The following is a 26,737-nucleotide window of genomic DNA, read 5'->3' as shown; positions in this document are numbered from 1 at the left end:
GATTCCACTACACAGAAAACTAGGAATTAGGGTAGCCACATGTCCCAATATACAGAGGATGGACCTCTGTTTAGGGGTACCTTTAATGCTGAGGTTAGTAACATGGAACCTGTGAGCACCAAAGTGTCCTATGACAGTGTGGTGTAGTGGTTAAGAGCGGTAGATTCGTAATCTGGGGAACCGGGTTCGCGTCTCCGCTCCTCCACATGCAGCTGCTGGGTGACCTTAGGCCGGTCACACTTCTCTGAAGTCTCTCAGCCCCACTCACCTCACAGAGTGTTTGTTGTTGGGGAGGAAGGAAAAGGAGAATGTTAGCCACTTTGCGACTCCTTCGGGCAGTGATAAAGCGGGATATCAAATCCAAACTCTTCTTCTTCTATGACATCTCCATGTTGCACCCCGAGTGTGAATTTCTCCTAATAGACACGTTTTTGTATGTAATTTTGCCTCATGCAGACAATTTAGCAATGTAGTTTTCCTAAAAAGAATGCATTTATGTGAGTTATTTTCACCAACATATGCTCTTTTATGTACGCTTTACCCTAGTAAGTGCATTTTTGTACTCATTACCTGAATCATAGAATTGTTGAATTGTAGAGCTGGAAGGGGTCACGAGGGACATCTAGTCCAACTTGCTGCAATTCAGGAATCTTTTGCTGAACGTGGGGCTCAAACCCACAACCCTGAGATTAAGAGTCTTATGCTCTACTGACTAAGCTATCCGAGCACTTCATCGCAAAAACTGAAAAAGTGTGAATTTCAAAGGACGGCTGAATTTTTGTTCCCATCTTGTTTCACAATGTGCTAATTCAGTAAGTTCATTGTTAAATGCAAAATGAATTGAATTTTTCCTCCACCCCTGACTGAATCTGCACGTACACACAGCAATCTCAGCGAAACCTAAATGCACTTCCTTCGTAATTCTAAATGTCAAAACATCTCTTCTCTTTTCTCCCACCATGCATGCTGTCTCAAGTGGGGTCAGGAAAAGAACGGTCAGTAACCTGGGCCTTGCAATGATGTAGCCAGATGCTTCTGAACTGATTTATTGGGATCTGATAAGCAATGCTTTAAAAAATTCTTTTATTCCATAAGATGATGATGAAGAAGAAGAAGAAGAAGAAGAAGAAGAAGAAGAAGAAGAAGAATTACCGTACTTTTCCATCTATAAGATGCCCCCATGTATAAGATGCCCCCTATTTTTGGGGACCGAATTTTCAGAAAATGGGAGGAGATGGCAAAAAGTTGTTGTGCTTTTTTTTTTTTTTTTTTTTTTGCAGAGAATGGCCCAGAGTTTTTTGGGGGGGATCACCAAGGGTTGTTGAGCTTTTTTTAGGGGGGGATGCAACAAATGCATCGCAAAATCCATCTCCGGTCTGTCCCCTCACCAACAGAACTTGCCAATCACCCGCCCAATTGCTGCAGCGTCGGCCAATCAACCACACCCATTGAGGCAGCAACCAATAACACGCACAATAGCTGTTGACAGCCGCAGGGGAAACCATTCAAACGTCCACCCTATGCTACCCATGTATAAGACGACCTCCACTTCTTTGCATGATTTTTAAGGGGGGGGAAACCTTGTCTTATACACGGAAAAGTACGGTATATACTGCCCTTCATCTGAAGACCTCAGAAGCTTCACAAGATAAGAAGAGCTTGCTGGATCAGGCCAGTGACCCACCTAGTCCAGCATCCTATTCTCACAGTGGCCAACCAGATGCCAACAGGCAGGATTTGAGCACAAGAGCAACGCTCGCCCTTCCTGCGGTTTCCCGCAACTGATATTCAGACACATTGCTGCTGCCTCCAGCTGTGGAGGCAACAGCATAGCCCTCATAGCTAATAGCCCCTTTTCCAGTACATTTCCCAGGGCCTCTTCTCCTTTTTCTTCCTCCTGATAAGTTCCAGATGCAGCCACTCACGCCTCCAAATTAAATCCTTCACACTTGCCAGGCACGCCAGCCTTCTCTCCTGTCTTTGCCTCTCTGCCAATCCTGGTGGCTGCTCCCTCCCTGTGCCCAAGGTGTCAGAATTTCACTAAGCAGCACTGCTGTCCTTGTAAACAGATTTGTTCTTCCACAAAAGCTCTCTCAGGGTGCTGTGTTTTGCAAGCTGTCAAGGGGGAAAAGGCACATGAGGAACCGCGTGTGCCCGGTCCTTACAATCACAGAAAGAAAGTGGGTCCCAAAAATATACATCTCAAGTGTCAAAACCAGGGTAGAGAGCCTTCTTTCAACAATTTGGTGCCCTATTTTGGACTGCAAGTCCCACCAGCACCGGAAAGCATGAGGTTGGGGAAGGCTGCCATGCAATGCCCCGTTGTTGCCATCTGACCAGAAAATGAAGCCTGGCCTGCTCTTCTGCTTTTAGCAGCAGCAACAACAACAGCCTGGTCTGTAGAAATCTGCCAAATAAATTTCTCACCACGGGATTGCATGTGAATGTCTGCACAGGAGCAGAAGAGGTTTTAAAAGCCAGCAAAGTGGGGGATAAGCAAGGATGCCAACTTGCAAGGGTTCCTGTGCCTTTGAGTTAAATTTGGCCTATGAGGTTTTCACACAAGACTCCATGGGATAGCTCAGTTGGTAGAGCATGAGATTCTTAATCTCAGGGTTACGGATTCAAGCTCCATGCTGGGCAGAAGAATCCTGCATTGTGGGGGGTTAGACTAGATGACCCTTGGGGTCCTTTCCAACGCTACAATTCTATGATTCCATTAAAAAATGGCTTTTGGCTCTTGAATTTCTGTGTAGCATTTAACTGTCAAGAAGCACGGTTCTTGCCAAAAACAAAAACTGGCAACCCACAAGTCTAAAACGCTGAGTATTTCCATTGCTCTTAAATTGAGGGCTTTGCTTCTACTTCTTAAAACAAAAAGAAAAAAATTGAATACTTGCAATTTTAAACAACTATACCTATTAAATATATATTGGGGGTATGTACAAGGGATGCACGCCAAGATGTCTAGCCCCAAATTTTGATGGAGTTCCACCTTTACTGACAGAGGCTGGCTGCTTCTGAATGACAGTTGCTTGTACTCAGAAATGGGGAGAGGGCTGTTGCCCTCAGGTCCTGCTTAGGGGCTCCCCATTGTGGCATCTGGTTGGCACTGTGGAAACAGGATGCTGGAGAGGTGGGCCACCACTGGCCTTATTCAGCAACCCGGCTCTTACTCTGTTCTTTTGCTAACCTCAGCCAAAGAGCCTAGGTCTACTGTGGATTTCACTACCTTACCATCAGAGGAAGTGATGGCCACCAACTTGGATGCCTTATTGACAGATTCATTGAAAACCAGTGGCTACCAGCCATGAAGGCTAAATGTCCTAGCTTCACTCTGGGAGATGCTTACTGAACTCAGTTCCTCTTTGTGGGCTTCCCATGGGGATCGGCTTGGCCCTGATCCTGCGGGGCTTTTCTTAGGTTCTTATAACGCAGCTTCCCCTCCAATGTGGTATTGCGCAAAGCTGCACCGACGGAGCACCAAAACGCCACCGGTTGGATTTCTTCCTGAGATGCAACTATCGTGACCGCGAGGCTGGCAAACCCCATCCCAGGAGGAAGTGGAAAGTCAGTGAGTTCCCCCTGGCTGCCAAGAGACCCTCCTCGCTTTACATTTTTTCTTACCCTTGGCCACAAAGCCGAAGTATTTCCTCCTCCTCCTCCGACGCTCCAGGCTCTTCCCAGCCGCCCACCCGCTCCAGGAAGGGGGCGGCCCAGGAGAGCGAGGTGCGACGCCGGATTCTCTCCCCTAGGGGTCGTCGTCGGAGGCGGCTACCCAAGAGGACTGGGCTGGCCGGCGGCCGGCTTCCGAAAAGGGCTGTGCAAAAGCGGCGCTCTCAAAGGTGCAGGAGCGTATCGCTCTCCCCTCTCCCCGTTCCTCCTACGGCAGCGGGCAGCTCTCTGGGCCCGCAGCCACAGACACGTGCGGCGGCTGCGAGGGAGGATCGCCGGGGAGGAAGGGGAACTGGTTGGTCGTGAAGAAGCCGGCTCAGCTGGGCGACCCGCGTCCGGGTGAGCGGGGAATGGGTGGGTGTGGAAGATTGGGCACTGGGACGATTCAGGAAACCCCAGGAAGGGATTTGCTCCCAGGACATCGTTCCTTTTCATTGGTGGTGGCGGGGCTGCGTTCCAGGGAGGCAACGCAAAGCGGGTCCCCTAGACAGAGCGGGGACGGATTGCGCAAGGGAAGACGCGAGAATTTGGAGAGGGCACGGGTGCGCACGGGTTGGGGGGGACCTGGTGGAAGGTGGAAAAAGGTTGACTGGATGTGGGGCTGGGGAATCCCGGGCTGGTGAAAAAGCGCGATGAGCAACCAAGAAAAAGAGCCGGGATTGCCGAGGGGACGGGAGGAGGGAGGGCGAGAAGAGCGATTCTTGGAAAGGCTGCCTTCCCAGAAGCGCTCTTGGGAGGAAGCCTAGAGGGCGCGCACCGGCGAGGCGAGCGCGGGAGGAAAGCGAGGAGGGGCTGTGGCGGGGGGAGATCGGCCAGGAGCCGGGCCGAGGAGGAAAATCGCCCGCGGAGGAGAAACGAGGAGGGCTGCCCGGCCCTTCCCCATCCAACTCCTCCCCGTCTGGGCAACCCCGGGGTAGGTGGCGAAGCACGTGGCCGCGCGGGGTCTTTGCCGGGCGCCCCTTCGCCTCCTCTCGGTGAGAGTCTTTGCATCCTCCGGGTGTTCCCCGCGTGGCCAACCGACCCTCTGCGAGAGGCGAGGCGCGCCCAGGCTGCCTGCCTGCGGGGCCCGTGGAAACACCGAGGCAAGCCGGGCGTGGCGGCGGCGGCGCCACCTCCGGCTCCCTCTCCCTCTCTTTTTCCTGCCTTCCACGCCCCAGTTAGCCATTGTTTGCTGGCAGCCGTCGGGCAGGTGAGAACTGGTCCGGAGCAGGGAGGAAGGGAGGGAGAGAAGGCGGGGAGAAACAGCAGCAGCCAGGCTGAGTCCTTCCTGCGCGAAAGGAGATGGGCTGCAATTTCCCTTCGCCCGCAATCTGGAAGGTTCCCACGACCACCCCGAACCCCCCTCTATTTGAAGGGGCCAGCTGCTGGGCTCGGGGTACTAAACGCTCTTTGCGCATGCACCAAGGCACCTCCGCCCCATAACTTGTATTTGCTTTAAGGTTGCGGCAGCATCGTGAGAACCCCACTTTGAACTCCACGGGGCTTAAAGGTCGAGTGAAGATGCATGGGATCAGTGGCTGCTAACATGTTAAGGGCTGAGCCTGCAACTGAGCACGTTTTGCCAGGGTGACTCGCCCCGCTTCTCAGTTGCTGACGCCCTTTTCCTACAGAATGAGACTCTTGTGTGTGGAATTGGGAGAGTTTTAAGGTTTGAAAGAGGTTCATTTGCCACCCGGCTTCACTTGACAACCTGTTGCATGGTCAGATTTTGCTGTGGGGCATATGAAGCCCTAGTGCCCTTGTACAGCATTCCAACTAAGGACCTGGCCAGACCATTTCTGCAGTGGGGTGGGTGTGGGTGTGTGGTTAAGAAAAGTTATTCCTGGTGGTGATAGGAGGCTTCACTGTCTCTCCCTTTGTGATCGCTCCATCCTATACCCCTCTCTCCATCTCCTCTAGCAGCCCTTTCCAAATCAAGTGCTTAATTTTGAGCCTCAGCCGAGGGGAAGTCGTTGTGCATTTGGATTGCAAAAATGGGCAGCAGGGAAAGGGTTAACTGCCCCTCTTCTCTCCTCCCTCTTGAAGAGCTTTTCTTGTTTAAAAAAACAAAAAAACCACCACACGATCTTTCTCTCTCTCTCTGCTCCTGCTATATTTGCCTGCAACTTGTAGCTACAGCCCCACAGTAAACATAAACAGTCCAATCAGATCTGGAATTCGGGGATGAGGATTTTTGAGGTCACAGATTTGTAGCTTGGCAACTCCTGTTTTAGAAATTCAAGAACTAGAAATGAGATTATCCTGTGTGTGTGTGTGTGTGTGTTGTAAGGGACCGTTCTTTTATTAAAAACAAGAGCAGTATAAAGAGAGCCATCTGGCTACTTAAGGGAACGGCTCAGAATTTGCAGATTCCTCCACTCTGTGTTTGAATTTGGGACTTCTGGGAGGTTTCATTCAAAGGTTCACTGCAGTGGGATGATTTTTGCTGTGATCCTGGAAAACCGCCACCACCCTGCCTAGGATTTTTTTTTTTTTTTAATGCTGATGTTGCTGCTAGCCACACAATTCATGTAATACATAGTTTGACCCCAAGGCTCTTAGGCAGGTATGCCAATTTGAATAAAATATTGTGGAGAGGAGCAGGTAAGCAGGTAATCGATCACATGATGCAGTGCATGCGCACCATTTGAATAGCAATGCCCATCAAGTTGGGGGGGGCAGCTCCCTCAAATAGAAGTTGGCTCCTGTGCCCTTAGGCTTAGCTATCAGAATCTCTTTGGAGGCTCCCTGGGGACATATTGTAGTAATAATAATAATAATAATAATAATAATAATAGTAATAATTAATTTATTACTTATACCCCGCCCATCTGGCCGGGCCTCCCCAGCCACTCTGGGCAGCTTCCAACAGGCTATTAAAAACACAACAAAAGATCAAACATTAAAAACTTCCCTAGACAGGGCTGCCTTCAGACGTCTTCTAAAAGTCAGATAGTTGTTTATTTCCTTGACATCTGGTGGGAGGGCATTCCACAGGGCAGGCACCACTCCCGAGAAGACCCTCTGCCTGTGGGAAGCAGGATGCTAGATTCTACAGAACTTCAGGCTGGCATTGAGCCCAACCCTGAACCGGGGCTCTCTGCTATTTGTATGTTCAGACATGGAACTCACTGCCGCAAGATGCAGTGATGGCTGGCAGCTGAGATGGCTTTCAAAGTTAGGCATATTAATGGAGGAGGAGGAGGCTCCAGGTCTATGACTACGAGGCAGGATGCTGGACTCCTAGTATGAGTGAATCTGTCCCAGTCTGACATCTGCTGGGCCATGGTGCATTTTTTTTCTCTTGGCTGCAGCTTCCACTCCCTCTTCCCCTGTCAACCACAAGATACTCAACAAAGGGACAAAAAAAAAAAAAAAGAAGGATTGGGGCCCCCACCCACACATGCTCACAACATGTTGCTTTCAAAGTGCTTCCTTGCTTTCTTGCTGTGTAACCTCCTACAACAGCACCGTACAGTAGGTCGGTGTTGTTATGTCCACACTGCAGATGGAAAAGCTGAGGCTGAGAAAGTCAGGATTGCCTCAAGATGAGATTCAGACTGGAGGGTTTTCACTGGGCAGTCTCTCAGCCAATGAACAAGAGCTCTGATTTATACACACCATCGCATTTTAGAACCGGTCCATTATTTGAATGCGTTTTATACCTGGGGACTGATTTTCTCAAGTGCAAAATACGTTGCACAAAAGCAGCAATTGGTATCCTATGCCTAGCCTTCTAATACAGCATCATATTCCCTGGAGCGGTCCTCCAGATAACACGGAGGAAACCAAGAAGCAGACCAACAGCCCTCTCCTGCTGTCTACGCCCCATCCATCATCAGCATTCACAGCTTCTGAATACGGACATTCTATCCATCCAGGCAGGGAAGAAGCATCGTCTGTGTGAGGACAAATTCTAGCCAGGCAAAAACACTCAAGATGGGTGCAAAGCCGAGCCAGTGAGGGGTGTGGCTTGGGGATTGTTCTGGGGGCTGAGTAAAGAGGCCCAGAGGGCTACATTCCCCCCCCCCCAGGCCTGAGTTTTCCCACCTCTGAGTTAATAGATCCATCATCTGAGAACTTTTTTAATCCTTTCTAGGGATGCAGGTAGCGCTGTGGGTTAAACCACAGAGCCTAGCTTGCTGATCAGAAGGTCGGCGGTTCGAATCCCTGTGATGGGGTGAGCTCCCGTTGCTCGGTCCCTGCTCCTGCCAACCTAGCAGTTTGAAAGGACATCAAAGTGCAAGTAGATAAATAGGTACCACTCTGGCGGGAAAGTAAACAGCGTTTCGGTGCGCTGCTCTGATCAAGGCTTAGCCATGCTGGCTACATGACCTGGAAGCTGTACGCCAGCTCCCTCAGCCAATAAAGCGAGATGAGCGCCGCAACCCCAGAGTCGGTCATGACTGGACCTAATGGTCAGGGGTCCCTTTACCTTTACCTTTCCAGACTATCTATAGCTAGTGGCTGGGGCAACCCAGTCAGATGGGTGGGATACAATGATGATGATGATGATGAATTGCATATCCATGCTCCATATTTTCAAACCTCCCCCCACCATAAAAATTATTCCAGAACTGGGTGAGCTCCTCTTTGCCTCTGCCACTAAGCAAAATTCCTGTTTGTCTTTGTCTTAACTTGGGCAGCTGGTTGTTAACCATTAAGAATAGATGTATTATCATCAGAAGCATATTGACAGCGGATTAGCAGCCACGTTATAAATAAGTTGCCCTTTGGGCGAAGACCAAGTGTGGTGTCTGTTCATTAGCGCTTGGATTCTCTGAAGAGGCGGGAGAGAGAGAGACATCTCCGCGAGCTTTTTGTTATTTGCATACTAGGCAAATACGCACAGTGGCTCTCAAATGAGGCCCCATAGTCAGCAATGCAACAAGCTTGCAGCAGATCCCATCTGCAAGGGATGCTGCTGAATAACAGAAGGGGGCAAGGATCTCAAAACAGCCGCATCTTCCCACTGGGAAATAGACTTCCATTGTGGGTAGGCTTGCTCAAGGGAGCCTTTCTATTCAGGGCATGTGTTGTTTGGGAGAAGTGCAATGCACCCAGCAGAGCATTAGCATTTCAGAAGCATTCAGGATTGAGCTGTGACGCATAGCCTTGGGCAAGTCCTTGCTTTCACGACTGGTCCTACCTTTCAGGGTTGTTGTGAGAGGGATTTGAGAGGACAGCTGGAGAAGCTGGTTTCTGAAATAAAGCCAAGCACTTTGCACGCCCGTAACGCAAAGCGCCGTGCTGTGCTTGGACGGCTCGCAGCCAGGATCGGTGACAAATGTAAGCCAAGCACAAGGAAAGACCTGCTGGGTCAAGCCAAAGGCCTATCTAGTCCAGTTCTCACAAGCACCAACCAGATGCCCCAATGGTGAAGTCTGCAAACAGGACTGAAGGGCAACAGTGCACACCCAGGATTTCCAGCAAGTGATATTCAGAGGCATGCTGCCCCCTACAGTGGAAGGAGAACATTCAGCTGTCAGGGTTACTAGCCATTGATAGCTTCCTCCACTAATTTGTCTAGGTCTCTTTTAAAGTCTTCCAAGTTGGCGACCATCACTGCCTCATGTGGGAGTGAATTTGACAGCTTAACTCTGCTGTCTGAAGAAGCCCTTCCTTTTCCCCGCCCTTGTGATTTGCTTGCAAATTTTATGCATATCCTGTGTTGACTTCCTGAAGAAGGAATCCTACCTAACAGGGCTGGTTTGACATGCTGGCACCTAGAAGCATAGAATTGTAGAGTCGGAAAGGAGGTCATCTAGTTTAATCCCATGCAATGCAGGAATCTCAGCTAAAACACCCCTGACAGATGGCCATCCAACCTCTGCCTAAAAACCTCCAAGGAAGGAGAGTCCACAACCTCCCCAGGAAGACCTTTCTACTGTCAAACAACTCTTTCAGAAAGCTTTTTCTATAGTAGATTGCTTGATGGCTGGCACCTGAAATGTGATAGGATGAGAGTATTGTATTTGTAGTCGTCCATGTGGCTGAAGGACAGTATAGGTTAGCACAGGCCTTGTCAATCGGGGGCCTTCCAGCTGTTTTGAACTAGAGCTGTTATCCCCAGCTCAGCAGCAGCTGATGAGAATTATCCAAAACATCTGAAGAGCACCAGGTTCCTGAAGGCTGGGAGAGTGTGCCGGATGAGACCTGGCAGGACCATGGTACAAGTTTTCCCAGCCTAGAGGTGGCTCGGGGTAGGTGGTGCCAACAACATCTTCAGACCCAGAATCAGATCCCCGTTTTGTTTTATTCTGAATCGGGGATGGAAAGCCTGTGGCTCTCCAGATGTTGGAGGCTTCCATCTCCCATCAGGCATCATGACCAACAGTCAGCAAAGATGGGAGCTGTAGTCCAGCAGCACCTGGAGATCCAAGGGTTGCCCCCATCTCTGCTCTAAAGCAACTTGTGTTCATGATCAGTCAGGGTCGCTCAGTTGGTCAGAGTGTGGTGCTGATAATGCCAAGGTTGCAGGTTCGATCCCCGTATGGGAGAACTGCATATTTCTGAATTGCAGGGAGTAGGACTAGATGATCCTCGGGGAATCTCCCAAACTATGATTCTGTATGCTTTAAACTTGATCAGAGCAGCAATTTTTGCCTAATCATCATCATCTCTTTCCATGCCTCTTCTGGCTGCCCCAGGTGCTGTTAGTGCCCTGTTTGGGAACAAACCTTGAACACTAGAACTTCTTTCGGTGGTGTGGCAAAGAGTTATCAGGACCCTGGATAGTTCCCAGTGGGCCCTTCTAGCTGAGCTTGAGAAGATGTTGTCTCAGCAATGACTTGAGAGTCACTTAAAGCCTTGGAAAGGCTGACAGGACTTGATCTGCCAGCAACTCCTTCCTCTGCAAGGGCTGCTCTGCAATATGTAAAGGGGCCAGTAGCCTTTTCGGTCATCACGTGGCTTCTGTGTGGTTGTGGGGCACATGGGCCTGCAGAGGAATCACTTTCAGAGGGTGATGGAAGAGCCAGCTCCTCAGGCCGTGGCAGCATAGAGGAGGGTACGAGGACTCCTCCAGGAGTGTATCATCTGAATCAAAGCTCCTCAGACCCACATTGGGACCCCAAGGCAGGGGACATGGCAGATAGCCTAACTGGCTTGCAGAGGGGAGAATGTAGGCACCTGCAACATGCTTGGATTTCTAAATGGAAAATTAAAATCCTTGGAAATCCTATGGTGGATCACCTGTGTCACATATATTGTGGTACTTATGTGGGGGTGGAGGCTTTCGTAAGTCCAGCATCTTCTTATCACAGTGGCCAGCCAGGTGCCCCACTGAGCATCTTTGGAATAATACTAGTCAGGGACTCCAGCACATTGCATTGGGGCAGAGCTCGTGGTGAAAAGTGGCTGGGGCTATGGTGCCCGATGGCAGCCAGCTTTGCCCCCCACGAGGAGACTTCTTCCCCAAAGAGGTGGCTAATTTGTTGTCTAAACAGGTGGCCAAGACTTGTGTGCTGCTTGGAAGCTGCAAGATCTGCATTGTAATAATTTTTTGAGGGGATAAAGGCACTCTGCACATGATCAGAGGGCTATCCTTCTTACTTCCCGCCTCACAAGAGCAGCCTGAACCCTGGCATTAAAAAGAGAATGTGGGGCACGAATTATAACCCTGGGCATGGCAGAGTGGGCTGCGGTTATGGCTAGTACCAATATACATTGGAGTCTTGCTGTTTTTCTCCCCTGCATACCCGTTACGCCTGACCTTTTGAGTAAGCTTGCTGACTGGGTGAGGTTTTTTAAACACTACATATCCTAAAATAACATGAGAAGATTTGGGGTGGTTGGGTAGTGGGATGGTTCCAGCAGCGAAGGAGCACTGATGTGACCTAACCCCTCCACCTCCTACCTCCTCCTTACTTCCCATGGTCTGGCTTCTACAGCTCTTTTGGCTGAGGAGACTGGTGACCTCACAACAGCTACCATGACAACCGATTATGAAGTCACAGGTAGAGCTGTGCCTGTAGCAAAGGGGGGAGAGATATAAAGAAGTAGAGCTTTGGATCTGAGCGAAGGAGGGAGCCGATTGCTTCTCAAGACTGCCCAGCCAAGCAAATTCCCAGAGGCGGTGCTTTGCTCCACTCTAACACGTCTCTTCTTGGCTGCAGGATGCATCCTTCTCCAAGGGATCCTCAGGGGCCACTTGGCTGGTGAAGAGCCCCAGTTTCCACTGGAGTGTGCCGTGCCACGAGGGTCCACCCAGCCCAGCGCCCAGAGAGACGGCAGGCAGCATGCTGGTGAAAGAGTATCGGATCTGCATGCCCCTCACCACCGAAGAGGTAAGCGTCAGGCAGATGCAGTGATCAGCCTACAATAGCACAGGGAAGGACAGGCTGGATGCAGTTGGGTGTTTGTTGCCATTTAGCAAAGTGGCCTCTGAGCCTTGTCCGGAGCCAGCGACCCCTCTTTTTTGGGGAGGGGGGAGAATGGGGTACTCACCCCCCGCTGTGTAGAGCAGGCTCAGATGCAGCCCGTTTCCCTTTTACTTCCAGAGAGCTCCTGGTAGAGTGGTGGAGAGAGGATGCTTTTTACTGAGGAAAGATCCGAGATGAGTAGAGTGTTTGTGTGTGTGTGTGTGGACAGGCAACAATATAATTGGAGAAGAAAAAGGCTGGAGAGATCTCTTCCTACCAGATTCCCCGAGAGAAATATATTATAGCAGAGAACAAGGAGGGGGCTGGAGCAGAGGTTTGACTTTGGGCAGTGGGGTCGGGACCCCGGGGCACATTTGCAAAAACAGACAAATTGGTTGCGGGCAACACACACACCGCAACCACACACTCTCACCAGAATTGCATGTACTCGCTCTCTCCCCTCAACAGTTAACTTTTTAACAATTTCTTCAACTTCTCCTCCCCCTAAGCATCATTGGAAGAAGGGGGTGGTCTTTCTGAAGAGCGTAGCTGAAGAGGCAAGAGTTAATATTGCATTTTCTCTCTCTCTCTCTCACACACACACACACACTCTCTTAGGCTTGTAGAATGAGATGTACCCTATGGGCACCAGAAAGGCCTCTGTGAGCACACGTGCACCCACTCGCCCTGTGTTGACAGCCGTGGGGCTTCTATGCATATCCTATACATATCCTCAGGTGGTTTGAAACTAAGCCCTGGGACCAGCCTGTTGAATATCTACTTGCTTTGCAATGCCTGGAGTTCGGAACTCTTTGTTGTTTCCCATGAGGCCAGTTCAGATTCATTTGCGCGAGTGTTGATGCGTGTGCGTGAAGCTGCTCCTACCACCCTGCTCCTGACACAGGGTCTGCATGAACACCAGGGAGCAGGGCAAGCTGGAGAGTACAGAAAGTGGCCCTGCTTAGGAGCTCCATCCACGCATGAGGGGTGAGATCTCCTTGCAGTGAGGGCCGCCTCAGAGCATTTAAAAGTGGAGAACCAGGGATGGGGAACCTGTGGCCTTCCATATGTTCTCGGACTTCAGCTCCCTTAAACGCCAGCCGGTAGTCAGGGAGGACTGGAGTTGAACAACATCCGGAGGGCCACAGGTGCCCTATCTCTGGTCAATACACTCTCTGGGTGAGGAGCTGGACATCCTGGAAGTACATAGAATCGTAGAATTGTAAAGTTGGAAGGGACTCTGAGGATCGTCTAAACCAGCCCCTTGAAATGCAAGGATATGCAGCTGTCCCATACGGGGATCAAACCTGCAACCTCTGCGTTATCAGCACTACGATCTAACCAGCTGAGCCATAGCAAATGGCCATGCATCCTGCTGTTATTACGTTTATATACCATCTTTCCTCTAAAAAGCTCGAGGTGGCACACACTCCCCAGTCCTATCCTCACAACAACCCTGTGAGGTAGGTTAGGCTGAGAGGTAGTGACTAGCCCAGTGAGCTTCATAGCAGAGTGGGGATTTGAGCTCTGGTTTCCCAGTTTCAAGCCCAATGCTCTAACCGCTGCACCTTACAGGGTGGGGGAACCTGTGGTCTTCCAGATGTACCATATCGTTTAATCCTTTTCCTGTTTATATCCCACCTTTCCTCCCTAAGGAGCCAGAGCAGCAAACATATCAATAATAATGTGGTTATTTTTAAAGAGCATTTGAAAAGCAGTTTAAAACATTCTAAACATAATTAAAACACTATCCTTCAGCTGTCAAATGCTTGCAGAAACAGGAGTGCTTTTAACTTCCTCCTGGAAGCCGATGGCGATGGAAACAAGTGCACTGCACAAGGGAGGGCATTCGGCATGTGGGGAACCACCACTGAAAAGGCCCTGTCATGGGTTAGTGCCAGCTGGGCAGCCGCCCCCCGTGACTGCACCACCACCAAGGCCTCACCTGTCAATCGTAGAGTCTTGAGAGGGTTGGTATCAAAGAAGGCACACTTTTTGGGACATGGGTCCCAAGTGATTTAGGACTTCCTACACTGGTACTAACGCCTTGAATTTAGCTTGGCAGCCAGTGCAGCAATTTCAGGACCGGAGGCCTGCAATCCCATTGGGTTGCCCTGCTTACCGATCTAGCAGCCACCTTTTGCACTAGCCCCATGTAGGTGGCTGTTTGTTCCAAAGCGTCCCCACGCCAGTGTCCCCTTGCTTGTAAAAAGCAAAATGGCTGTGTGAGAGTATTTCCACACACACACACACACACACCCCATCCCAGCCTAGCTTAGAACTTTCTGCATGCAGCACCCTTTTTATTGGAGGGAAAACAGCTGCCTGAGTTTTTGAATTGGCTCTTGGACCCAGCTAGACTTGGAAGGAGCATCTCAGTCCCCACCGCCTTTTCTGGACAATACAAGCTCTTTGTACTACCAGTTCTCGGCTTTCTGTGTAAACAGAGGAAGAAGTCATATGGGTGTGATACTGACACTCTGGGGAAGGTGTGAGAAATTCCCTGGGGTGGCGTTAATTGTCCTGTTCTGGGGATGCTGGACCTGCTGCCTTCAGAGGTCTTCCTGCTGCTGAGAACTCCCACTGTTCACTGGCTGCTCTCACCTCAAGCAGAGCTGGCATGCCCAGAATCGCACAGCCTGCAGGCTTGAAGGGGTAACAGCCTTCCCCCAAACTGGGGCCCTCCAGCTGTTTTGGACTACAATTCCCAGCAGCTCCTTATAACCTCAGGCTTTCCTCCTGAGGTGGACTAGCACAGGCGTGCAAATTCACTGCTCGAGGGCAGCAAGAGCAAAGGATGGCTTGTGCATGCCAAGTTCATTTATTCATTCCATCTATATAGTACACCCTTCCTTCAGTAAGCTCAAGGCAATGCACAAAGTCCTCCCCACCTTTTCTTCCTCACAACAAACCTCAGAGGTAGGCGAAACTAGAAATTGCTGACCCCCTGAGTTTCATGGCCGAGTGGGAATTTTATACTGTGTCGTTGTTATGTTTTATTTTTGCAAGAAGTTCAGAGAATTAATTTTATGTCTTACAAATACTACTATGCGAACGTAAGAACTGGACCAAGCCAGTGGCCCATCTAGTTCAGCATCCTAGTCTTACAGTGACCAGCCTGATGCCCGAATGGGGAACCCACAAGCAGAACCTGAGCACAACATCTGCTCTCCCCTCCTTCTATTTCCAGCAATTGGTAGTCTGAAGCATTACTGCTTTTCACAGTGGAGGTAGAAGAACATAGCCATTGTGGTTAGTGGGAGTTTAGCCTCCTCCTCCTCCATGAATTTGTCTAATCCTCTTTTAAAGCCATCCAAGCTGGTGACCGTCACTGCCTCTTTTTAGAGCAAATTCTATAATTTAATGATGTGCTCCTGCTGTTACCACCACTACCAATATTAATTTGAACCAGCGTCTCCCAATTCTAGTTTAGCACGCCAGCCTGGCACTCTTGACTCTGCTTTTCCCAGATTGGTAAACATCTCCAGATGTTTTAGCACTACAAATCCCATCATCTCCTGCTGGCTGGGTTTGATGGGAGTTGTAGTCCAAAACATCTGGAGAGCGCCAGGTTGGGGGAGGCTGTCATAACACACACACACACACACACACACACACACAGAGTATACTGGATTATTTAATTTCAGAGCACAGTTTCATGTGACAGGTGCTATTTCTACAATGTTTTAACTCTCTAAAAATGGGCCTTCCATTCAGGATGAGTCAGGAGGAGAACTCGCTCCTTCTCAAGATGGCCAGGGGCTGTGTGGTGGTAAAGGCCCCAGCGCCATGGTTACGCTGACAATCTTTTTGGGCTAACTAGATTTAAGTTGCCGCTCTGAGGAGGTGGAGGGGTCGGATCTCAATCTGGATGAGCTTCTTGGAGAAGCCGATTTGGTCAATGCGGAGTGACACATTCGCTCCCTTTGACAGATGCAGCTTAAATAAGCAATCTTCTTCAGTCACTCCGTGGGCACTTCTGACACAACTTCCAAGCAGCTCCGAGGAACAAAGAAACTGCCTTGTACTGAGTCAGACCATCTAGCATAGTATTGCCAGCACTGACTGGCGGCCACTCTCAAGGGCTTCAGGCAGGGGTTTTTCGCAGCCTTTCTTTTTCTTTTCTTTTTCCAAAAAACAAGAAAACTCATGAAACTGAACTGAACTGAACTGAAAACTCATGAAACTAGCACTTTTGACATCACCACATAAATGTACACAGCTTAGGTTATAAACCAGTCACTTTCCAAGAGAGAGGGCAGGTTTGGTCTCTGCGACTGGTTTTTGAGAATCACAAATCAGAACCCTCTTCTGGCATACAGAACTAGGCATGCAGTTCCTTGGATCTTGACCTGTGAAAATCCTAAGTTGTTAGTACTGATAAACCAGGCTTAGATAGGGATGGGTAAATTCAAATGTTTCTTAATCCCTCAACCTTCATTATTTGTTTATTGTGCTGGCTGGGGCTGAAGGGAGTTAATCTGGAGGACCACAGGTTCCTTGTCCCTGACTTGGAGAGACTACTCCCAGTGCGCCTCCAAGCCCGATTCAAGGTGCTTCCCTTTACAAAGCCCTATGGCTTAGGCCCCAGATAGCTGAAAGAGTGCCACCTCCCATATGAACCAGCCCATGACTTGAGATCTGCAGGGGGGGCCCTGTGAAGTTTGTGTGGTAGCAGTGCATGACAGGGCCTTTTCTCTGGTGGCCTCCAAATTGTGGAATGCTGTCCCAAGGTGCTTCTGGCCTTGTTACTGTAAATCAGGGGTGGGGAAGCTTTGGCCTTCTTGATGTCATTGGACTACAACTCCCAGCATCCTTGCCATTGACTATGCTGTCTGGAGTTGACGGGAGCTGGAGTTTAACAACATCTGGAGGACCACAGGTGCCCTGCTGCTGTAGTCAACATTTTGACGTCGGCTCAGGGCACAACTTTTCGCGCAGGGCTTTGTGGATGGAAGACATTAAGATGGTTTAATTGTGTTGCACTGTGTGTAATCTGCCTTGGGACTACATGACAAATGGTGGTCTATTAATGCCTAGGAATAAATAACTTGATATAAAGCAGCTCCTGTGAGCTTAGCAACTGGAACTGCTATGATGTCTCCAAAACAGAACTGAATGTTGTGGTGATGGAAAGAGGGAGCTGTTTGGGGACATCCCAGCAGTGCCTGATCTCAGAAGACTGTAGTGTGGATCCAGGGAATAGCAATATATTTCTTTACTTATCACCCCACCTTTCCTCTAAAGACCTTGGGACAGTATGCATGATTTTCTCATACTTCCCCATTTTATCCTCCTAACATCCCTGTGTGAGGTAGACTTAGGCTGAGATTTGGCAAGTGGCTCCTGGTGGGGATTTGAACCTGGTTCTCCTGCCGTAATCTGAAATATTCTAACTACAACAGCACCACACTGGCTTGCACAGGATTTCAGAGAAGCTGGTTCATGTCCCATATTTACCCTGGACTCCTTGTTCCACCTTGGGCAAAACTCTTAAAATGTCAAATTGCTGCCTGTAAAGAAACAACAACAACCAGCCTACCTCACTGGGTTGAAGCGAGGGCAAAGGCAATAAGGCTCGTGAAACTTAGAAGAGGTATAATATAATAAAAGGCAGTTTCAGATTTGTCTCTTTGTCATGCTCAAGTGCTACCAAGGGACAAGGGAAGATAATGAATGCATGATCACAACCTGCTCCCAGGGGGAAACAAAGGCAGCTGCCTCAAACCAAGGCAGATCAAAGAATCCTTCTAGCACAATACTGTCTACATCAAAGTAGCCAACATGGTGCCCCTCAGATGTATCTGAGGCTCATGGGAGTTGGAGTTCTTTTGCAGGCAAAGCACGTGCTTTCTCACATATGACTCTTCACTGAGGTAATAGCAGAGGCTTGGGTAATGGCCCTTGGTGATGGGCAGTTCACTAGTAAATGATCTAATTGTCATGGCCCGGAAACCTTTGGTCCTCCAGATGTAGCTGAACTACAACTCCCATCAGGCTTAGCAAGCATGGCCAATGTGGTAGGAGTTTTACCTCAGCAACATCTGTAGGGCCAAAGGTTCCCAACACCTGCAATAGCAGTATAAGCTGGTCTGTTAGATGCCTAATGAAAGCTAGAGGCCAATGTTTTGGCTTCAAACCAGAGAGGCCTGTGTTTAGATCCTCACTTGGTCACAAAGCTTACTGCAGGGTGGCTCTCTGGACATGGTTGGACCACAACTCCCATCATCCCTGACTGTTGGCCTTGCTGCCTGGAGCTGATGGGAGCTGGAGTCCGAGAGGGCCCCAACCACTGACTTTCTGGGCAGCCTTAGGGCAGCCTTTCTTCTTGCCATCCCTAACCAGTTCGTTGTGGGAAGAGTGAAACTTCTGGGGGAAGGGAAATGCCAAAGCCCATGCAATTGTAAGGAGGGGAAATCTTTTGGGCAACACCAGGCTGTGTATTTTGTGGCCCAGAGTTTGAATAGATGGGCCTTTGAGGAGGCTACAAGCCCAGTATGTGCAGCATCCTACGACACACTTCCTGTGGCCTGGGAGCACAGGCTGCCCGCTTCACAGAGGCCTCCCCTGCTCAGCACGAGGAGTGTCAATCATGCGGCTTCCTGCCTCCTCACGTGAAAGGCCTTAGTTGCCGTGGTAGCGTGCGTCATGGAAACTTCCTCATGCACAGGTCTGTGGAGGAGCGGAAACTAAAGGTATGCTGCAGATCTTGTGGACAGACAGAAGGCTTTCCACCCCTTCCCCACATGGTGGGTTTGGGGGCCCGCCACCCACCTTTGCTCTGGCTGGATAATTAACATTTGCAATTTCTCTGTATGGGTGTGTATGTAGAACACACACACACACACACAGAGAGAGAGAGAGAGAGAGAGAGTGCCTTTGTGCATAGTGTGTGTATTTATAAAATATTTTGTGTATTTATAAAATATTTTGTGTGGGTGTATATGTATACACTTGCACAAACACATAACAAACATAATCTGCATTATTATTATTATTACAGTTAATAAAACAATGACAAAGCAACAACAGTATAAATTAAAAGCCATTAAAAACACAAATACAAAAAACAAATTAAAAGCAAACCCTAACAAGTGGGCACTTGTGGTAAAGACCCATTTATTCAGATGGGAAGTGTGTAGTCTCTGTTGCTTTGTTTATATACCACATTTTACATCTGTGCTCAGATACATCAATGGTTCCTTGTTATCCCAGGAAAAAGTGGCAAATGTGGTGCTGCAGGATTCTGTCCTGGGTCCGGGGTTGTCTTTAAAAATGACTTGGGTGAAGGAATAGAAGGGATGTGCATCAAAATCAAGATGACACCAAACTGGGAGAGGTATCAGGGTTCATGGGTTCAAAGTGACCTTAATAGATTGGACAACTGGGCCACAGCTAACAAAATGAATATCAGTAGGGACAAATGTACGGTTCTAGTCTTTCCTGGAGCACAAATGTAGGACGAGGAACATCTGGCTTGACAGCAGTACATGTGAAAAGGATCTAGGAGTCCCAGTAGACCACAAATTTAGCATGAGTCAGCTGTGTGATGCAGCAGCAAAAAATGCTAATGCAATTCTAGGCTGTATCAACAGTGTCCAGATCAAGGGAAGTCATAGTACCGCTCTGTTCTGCCTTTGTCAGATGCCACCTGCAGTCCTGTGTCCAGTTCTGGGTACCACAGTTTAAGAAGGATATTGGCAAGCTGCAACGTGTGCAGAGAAGGGAGTTGGGTATGTTTAGCCTGGTAAAGAGGGATCTCTTCCAACTCTCCAGCTCTATTGTTCGATGATCTGTGCTGTTCAAATAAAAACAGCTTAAGTGCAGCCATAAAACAGCAGTGCATAATAAACAGTACAATATCTCTACAACAGAACACTAAAAAAAAGAAAAAGTCAACTATTTAACACACACCAAAATTTGAGTGAGCATAAAGCTCACCAACAGGTCAAATAAAAATATCCGGTAACTCTGCAAACCTGCTTTCACCCCTCCCCCCCTCTATTATGCTTCAACCAAAAATACAGAGCTACAAAAATCAGAGTTCCCTTTGAAGACTGATTGGGAAGTTGTAGCTCTATGAGGGGAACAGGAGTCTCCTAACAGCTCTCAATACCTTTAACAAACAACATCTCCCAGGATTCTTTGAGGGAAGCCATGATACTAATATGCTATTGATAATTTAGGACAATTAATTGCAACAGGTTTACTTTCAGTAGGATTTATTTGGATACAACTGAAAGATCTGTGGTCTGTCTTTATCCAAAAAAGGAAAAAGCACAGCAGACATCTTCTTCACCCCTGTCAATTTGTATCTTGGCCAGGCATATTAAAGAAGGCTAGTATGCATGTATCCCGGCTGCCCTGAAGGGACGAGGCCTTGGTAACTGCGTATGTAGATCATTACACAGACGCCAGTGCCTTTCCTAGCAGCTGCAAAATTCAAAGGACTCAAGAAGGCAGAGCCGTGCAAGTTTAGTGCTTAACAAACCCTAACATCCTTGCAAAAAATAAAAGAGCTTTGCAGCAGGAATAAATTTTGCAAATCAAGCATACTCTCACAATGCTGGAACTTGGGGCCAACCAGTGAAGCTGATTGTTGGAAGATTTGCAAGGCAGAGAAAACAACTTATTCACATAGTGCATAGTTAATCTATGGAGTTTGCTCCCACAAGAAGCGGTGATGGCCATCAGCTTGGATGTATTTAAAAGGGTTTCAGACACATTCAGGGTGGATAAGACTATCTACCTCCACCTTCAGAGCCATTATGCTTCTTGACTACCAGTTGCTATGAATTGCAAGTGGAGAAGATATGGTTGCTCTCAGGTCCTCTTACAGACATCTGCTTGGCCACTATGAGAACAGGATGCTGGACTAGATGGGCCATTGGCCTGATCCGACAGGGCTGCTCTTATGTTTTTATGTTTTCATAGAACTTCCTTTATTCAGCTCTTGTTAGCCATTGGGAAGGCAGGATTAAAGCAAAGCATCTCTGCCTTCTGAAAATTTCATCTTAATATCTATATATTCACAAGTTGTGGATTTGTTTGACTCACTCATAAGGATTCATTATATTCCAGACAAGGAATGCAGTTTACTTCCAAAGTTGTGGAGAGGGTTTTACCCAATGTGTGCCATCCCGGAGTACATGGCAGAAGTAGTCATGGGAAAGGCCACAGCTCAATAGTAATGATCTCACTTGGTATAGAGCAGCTTCCTAGGGTACTTGGGAAAGGACAGTGGCTCAGTGGGAGAGCATCTGCTTTTCTTGCAGAAGGTCCCAGGTTCAGTCCTCAGCACCTCCATGAAGGACTGGAACATACTCCAGTCTGAAATCCTGGAGAGCTGCTGCCAGTCAGTGTAGGCAATACTGAGTTAAATGGACCAGTGGTCTGGCTTAGTGTAATGCAGCTTACTGTGATTCTGTGATGGGTGGAAGAATTCTGTGCCTGGTACTGAAGACCACTAGAAAAGTGTCTAAGACTTTCCTTTTGTATGATATTTTTATTAATTTTCTATTTTATAATATTTAAACACATCTTCGTTATCCACTTCTTTTGCTCATATGAGCCTGTCAACTTCCCTCCCTCCCACCTCATGGTTTTCAAAATTCATTTGTATATCATAGCATTTATACATTTTCCATTTTATGTTTCACTCATTCAGAATATCACAATTTTTAAATAAATATAAAAGGGTAGTAACAATTATCATTACAAGTCTTCTTATAAACCTGCTAGTGTTAGTTGCTTACAATGGTCCTTCAAGAATTGTATAAATTTACTCCAGTCTTTTTGGAAAGCTTGATCACGTTGGTTTCGGATTTTTCCTGTCAGCTTCGCCAATTCCGCAAAGTCCACCATCTTCATCTGCCACTCTTCTTTTGTTGGTATTTCTTGTTGTTTCCATTTTGGGACTAAAAGGATTCTTGCTGCAGTTGTTGCATACGTAAACAGTTTTTGATCGCCCTTTGGTATCTCTTCACCCCCTATAACCAATAAAAATGCTTCTGGCTTTTTAACAAAGTACTTATACAAGGCTTCCTCAGCCTCAGCCCTCCAGATATTTTTGGCCTACAACTCGCATGATCACTAGCTAGCAGGACCAGTGGTCAGGGATGATGGGAATTGTAGTCTCAAAATATCTGGAGGGCCGAGGTTGAGGAAGTCTGACTTATACATTTTCTTTAACTCATTATATATCATTTCCCAATATGCTTTTACCTTGTTACAAGTCTGCCACATATGATATAAGTTCCCTTCCTTTTCTTTACATTTCCAACACTCCTTATTTCTTGTCCTATACATTTTAGCAAGTTTAGTTGGTGTCAGTTCTAAGACTTCCCTCTTGGTCAGCAGGGCTGCAGTTACAAGCATCCACCTCCCCTTATTTCTCTCTCTTCTGCATTGCTTCAACCTGATGTTCCCCAAGCTGCTGAAAGTTTGGAGTTAGTGGTGGCTGGTACACGTTGGGACTGGTAGGGCAGAAGGCAGGAAGACCACCAGTAGGTGGCGCCAGAGGCAACGACAGAGAGAGCCAACCATTCTGGGTTTGTCCCCATTCTCCTCCTCCCTGCCCCTACAAGGGGCAGTATGGAGGATAAGGACGGAGGGGAAAGCTGACGGCCAGTGCCACCCGCTGGCCCTGTTGTAAGTTACGAAGGCAGAGCAGGTGTGGGCTGGCAGAGGGCAGACTGAGGTTGGTGGGGCAGTGCCCCATTTGCCCAAATGGACCAGCTTACGCTGGTTGGAGCCTCTGCTCAGGAGAAGCTGTTTGATAAATGGCTCAGATCGACTTGATCTTTTTGAACAACAAAAGCGTGTTCAGTGTTATTCCAGAGGAGAAGGAAGATGGCCTTGGCACCAAAGCAGATGCAAATGGCAAGTTGGCCCATTAGGAAGAGGGTCCTAACGAAGGTGCAATGCTGCTATAGCGATGCCATCCAAGAAGGATGAATCCCCTGCAGAAGAGGCGGACAGTTTGTTCTGGGCTGATTGTCCCTTTGGAAAGAGTTCATTTGCACATAATTAACACTGTTTTCATACCATTTGCATGGATGTGGCAGACCTCGTCGCTCACGTGGCCAACCTGCTTGCTTAGGGCAGCATGACCTTCTGGGCTCAGGGATACTGGCGAAGGGAAAACATTGCAACCCACCCCCCAGGCAGAAATTGTGACTCAGCACCAGAGCACATGCTTCACACCCAGGAAGTCCCCAGTTCAGTCCGCAGCATCTCCAAATAAACGGGGCCAGGCAGCCATCTGTGGGGAAGATCTCTCCCTGCCTAAGACCCTGATCTGATGCTGGAAATTAGAAAATTCTGTGCTGTGGACAAATATTCTGACCTGGGTATAAGGCAGTTTTCGATGCTGCAGGTTGGGTGAAATGTGGTCATTGACCAAAGTTACTAATGCACAAGAAGATTTTACTAGTCCAACTGACTCGAAAGTTGCTTCATTCCTAGCTTTCTTATAGCTTCTCCCCATGGTCTAGTGTAGACAATTTTGACCCGCCATAGGTGACTGCCTGGTTCCCTCCAAAGGATGGACACAAACATCATTGGATCTTTACATGATAGGCTATTTCTATTGCACCAGTGGCTTGCTTGGTCCGTGCTCAGTGTCTACAGTGGTTCCCCAAGAAACCGCTGCTCATGTTGGCCTGGAGATGCCAGGGACTGAAGCTGGGGCCTTGTGTATGCAAAGCAGATACTCTACCACTGAGCCACGACCCCACTTTTTCCATGTTTCGGTGACCTGTGGGGAGTGGAGTTCTTGGAAGCATCCGCTGCTGTGGACACAGCAATGTTTATATTGTGAAGCGCCCTGAGAACTTGTATTGAAGGGTAGTATATAAATCTCATAAATATAAAATAAAATAAATGTTGACAACAGGCACTGCATTGCTCCAAGGGTTCTCTGCAGCTCTGCCCTGCTCTGGGAAAGTGTGGTGATTAGTAATGCGCTGTGCGAGTGGTGATTTCAGGTTAACATGCGGATAACACTGACAATTTGATGGAGTACAGATAATAGCTCTCCAGCAGTTAGAGTGATGACAAGAAGCTTCAGCAGAACAATAAAATAATGAGTATGCGAAGACATTGTCAAGTGAACTTCTCCCCCCTCCCACATTATTTGTCGAGCAAGAAAAGTAGTAGTCATGTTTAAGTTTCTAGCAAGCGAGGGAGGGGCGCAATAGGAGAATTCCTATTTTTCTACGGAGGACTTGGGACTGATGTATGTTGCAGCTCTTCCACAGCTCATAACTTCTATATCCAGCCTCTGTTATTGATTGGTTGATTGACATTTACATCCCACCTTTTTCTCCAAGGAGCTCAAGGTGGAGTACATGGTTTTCCCACCCTCCTCATTGAACCCCCTCAACAACCCTGTGAGGTAGGTTAGGCCAAGAGGCAGTGACTGACCCAAGGTCATCCAGTGAGCTTCATGGCAGAGGAGGGATTTGAACCCTGGTCTCCCAGATCCTTATACAGTGGTACCTCAGGTTACATACGCTTCAGGTTACATACACTTCAGGTTACAGACTCCACTAACCCAGAAATATTACCTCGGGTTAAGAACTTTGCTTCAGGATGAGAACAGAAATCGTGTGGCGGTGGTGGCGCAGCAGTAGCGGGAGGACCCATTAGCTAAAGTGGTGCTTCAGGTTAAGAACTGTTTCAGGTTAAGAACGGACCTCCAGAACGAATTAAGTTCTTAACCTGAGGTATCACTGTACTGCAGTGTGCAAGGCGGTGGTGTACATGCCCTGGATATGTTCCAGTTAACACAAAATTCAGACTTGTGATGAATATGCTCCGGTTTTAGCCATGTAGTGGACATATAAAGATTTTCTCTCCCAAGTACTTGCTTTTTTGAATATTCATCACACACACAACCCTCAACCCTATCCTCTTGAGTGCCATTGTTTTTCCTGGGTGCTAAATTAAAGATTTGTCAGATGTATGATCCTAAACTCAAAGTTCTGCAGCCTGGTGCCCTCCAAATGTTTTGGGGTACAGCTGTCACCAGCCCCAATTATCAGGGATGATGGCAGCTTCAGTCCAAGTCAGCTGCAGAGCTGTCCTAGCCAGTCAGGGATCATGTGAGCAGAATGCTTCCTAGCCAATCAGCACACTTCAAAGTTGATCAGATTTGGCTATGTAATGGATGCCATGGAGGACATCTGGTGTCAATGGAGAGGGAGTAGATGGCTGGTATGGATGAGTAGGTGTGTATGTACTCAAGGAGAACCCACAGGTTATTTTTGAGTGAATGGTGTTGTTTGGCAGTGTGAAAAATGGAGTAGTTGTACATCAGCCCTATGCAGGATTCATTTTAGCATATTGGTTTGTTCCAGGCTGCATTCACGTAGTAGTTTATTCCATTTTCCCAACTTGCCCATTTTTGTTAAGTTCAGCATTATAGTTGAGCTTTCACGCAATGTAAAAGCCACTTCTGGAACTATAGTGGAATATCATGCAAGCTTAGAGCTTATTTCCATGTTAATTGCTTCCAGAAAAAGAAAAAAAACACATTTGCAAACAATGTGGAAAAGAGTGCTGAACTTGAAGTGTATTCCACTTTAGTTCTAGAAGTGGCTTTTACATTGTGTGAAAGCTCAGATATAATGTGGAAATTAATAGTAAGGGAAATGTCATGAAATGGAATAAACTTCCGTGTTTATACAGCCTCAGGGTAAGATCTCTGTGTTGCTACTTTCTGCTCTGTTTGTTTTCCTCTAGCTGTACTTACATATCTACAAAACCAAGGCAAAGGCAACGTACAAGTTGACTCTCAGAAATGAGAGAATTCTGGTTGTGTTTAAGGTGGAAGAAGAGTCAATATTTCCATAGCTATCTCACTTTAATTCACTTTTGTGGGTCCTGTGCCTTATGGAGGCTCCACAGTCCTTGCACGGGACTCTAACCATGTCACATGGGGGGAAGTGTTTGTGTGAAAGAGCTTCCCTGGGTGAATTGCCTCCACAGACATTTACCTAACCAGAGAGAGAAGATGGGCTGCCATTAATTCACTAGGTGGCTGTAGGTGATCTACTCTCTCCATGTCAGCCTCCGGTATGGGGGGTAATGATAATGGTCTACCTTAAAGGGCCACTGTAAAGATTACACTAATAATACACGCAACATGAAGTATTTTTTACCTTTGAAAGCACTATATGAATCCTAAATGTTAATCATATGGGGTGTATGTGACCCAATAATCAACTGAAACCTACCTCACAGGGTTGCTGTGGAGATAAAATGCAAGGGAAGACTCCAATTTGCTGCCTTTAGCTCCTTGAAAGGGTGTTGGGGCTGCTGCAAAGGGTATAAATGTAATAAAATATACCATATTTTTGCATACATGTCCTCCACAGGCATACTTTATGCAAATCAGTAATTGAGTTTGGACAGAACTGGGAGCAGGGGGAAGACTGTTGGGGAACATTGGTGTTATGTCTGAGCAGATACCGTATTTTTTGCTCTATAAGACTCACTTTTTCCCTCCTAAAAAGTAAGGGAAAATGTGTGTACGTCTTATGGGGCGAATGCAGGCTGCACAGCTATCCCAGAAGCCAGAACAGCAAGAGGGATTGCTGCTTTCACTGCGCAGCGATCCCTCTTGCTGTTCTGGCTTCTGAGATTCAGAATCTATTTTTTTCTTGTTTTCCTCCTCCAAAAACTAGGTGCGTCTTGTGGTCTGGTGCGTCTTATAG

The 26,737-nt window shown here is 47.8% G+C and overlaps 1 protein-coding gene across 1 annotated transcript in view; it reads left to right on the top strand.

Annotated features, from left to right (window-relative positions):
• The first annotated feature begins 3,741 nt into the window (after positions 1-3,741).
• Positions 3,742-26,737, top strand: part of LOC308463559 (cytoplasmic phosphatidylinositol transfer protein 1-like) — a 50,569-nt gene continuing 27,573 nt past the window's right edge. The window contains exons 1-2 of the mRNA XM_080982071.1: positions 3,742-4,014; positions 11,772-11,942. Coding sequence (XP_080838197.1) covers positions 11,895-11,942 — 48 coding nt within the window. The 5' untranslated portion in view covers positions 3,742-4,014; positions 11,772-11,894. The remainder of the gene's footprint in view (positions 4,015-11,771; positions 11,943-26,737) is intronic.

This window comes from Podarcis pityusensis (genome assembly GCF_964106645.2).
Source record: "Podarcis pityusensis genome assembly, chromosome: 14".
Taxonomy (NCBI): domain Eukaryota; kingdom Metazoa; phylum Chordata; class Lepidosauria; order Squamata; family Lacertidae; genus Podarcis; species Podarcis pityusensis.
The sequence above is the reverse complement of the archived record's forward strand: the minus strand, read 5'-3'. Positions and strand labels throughout refer to the sequence as shown.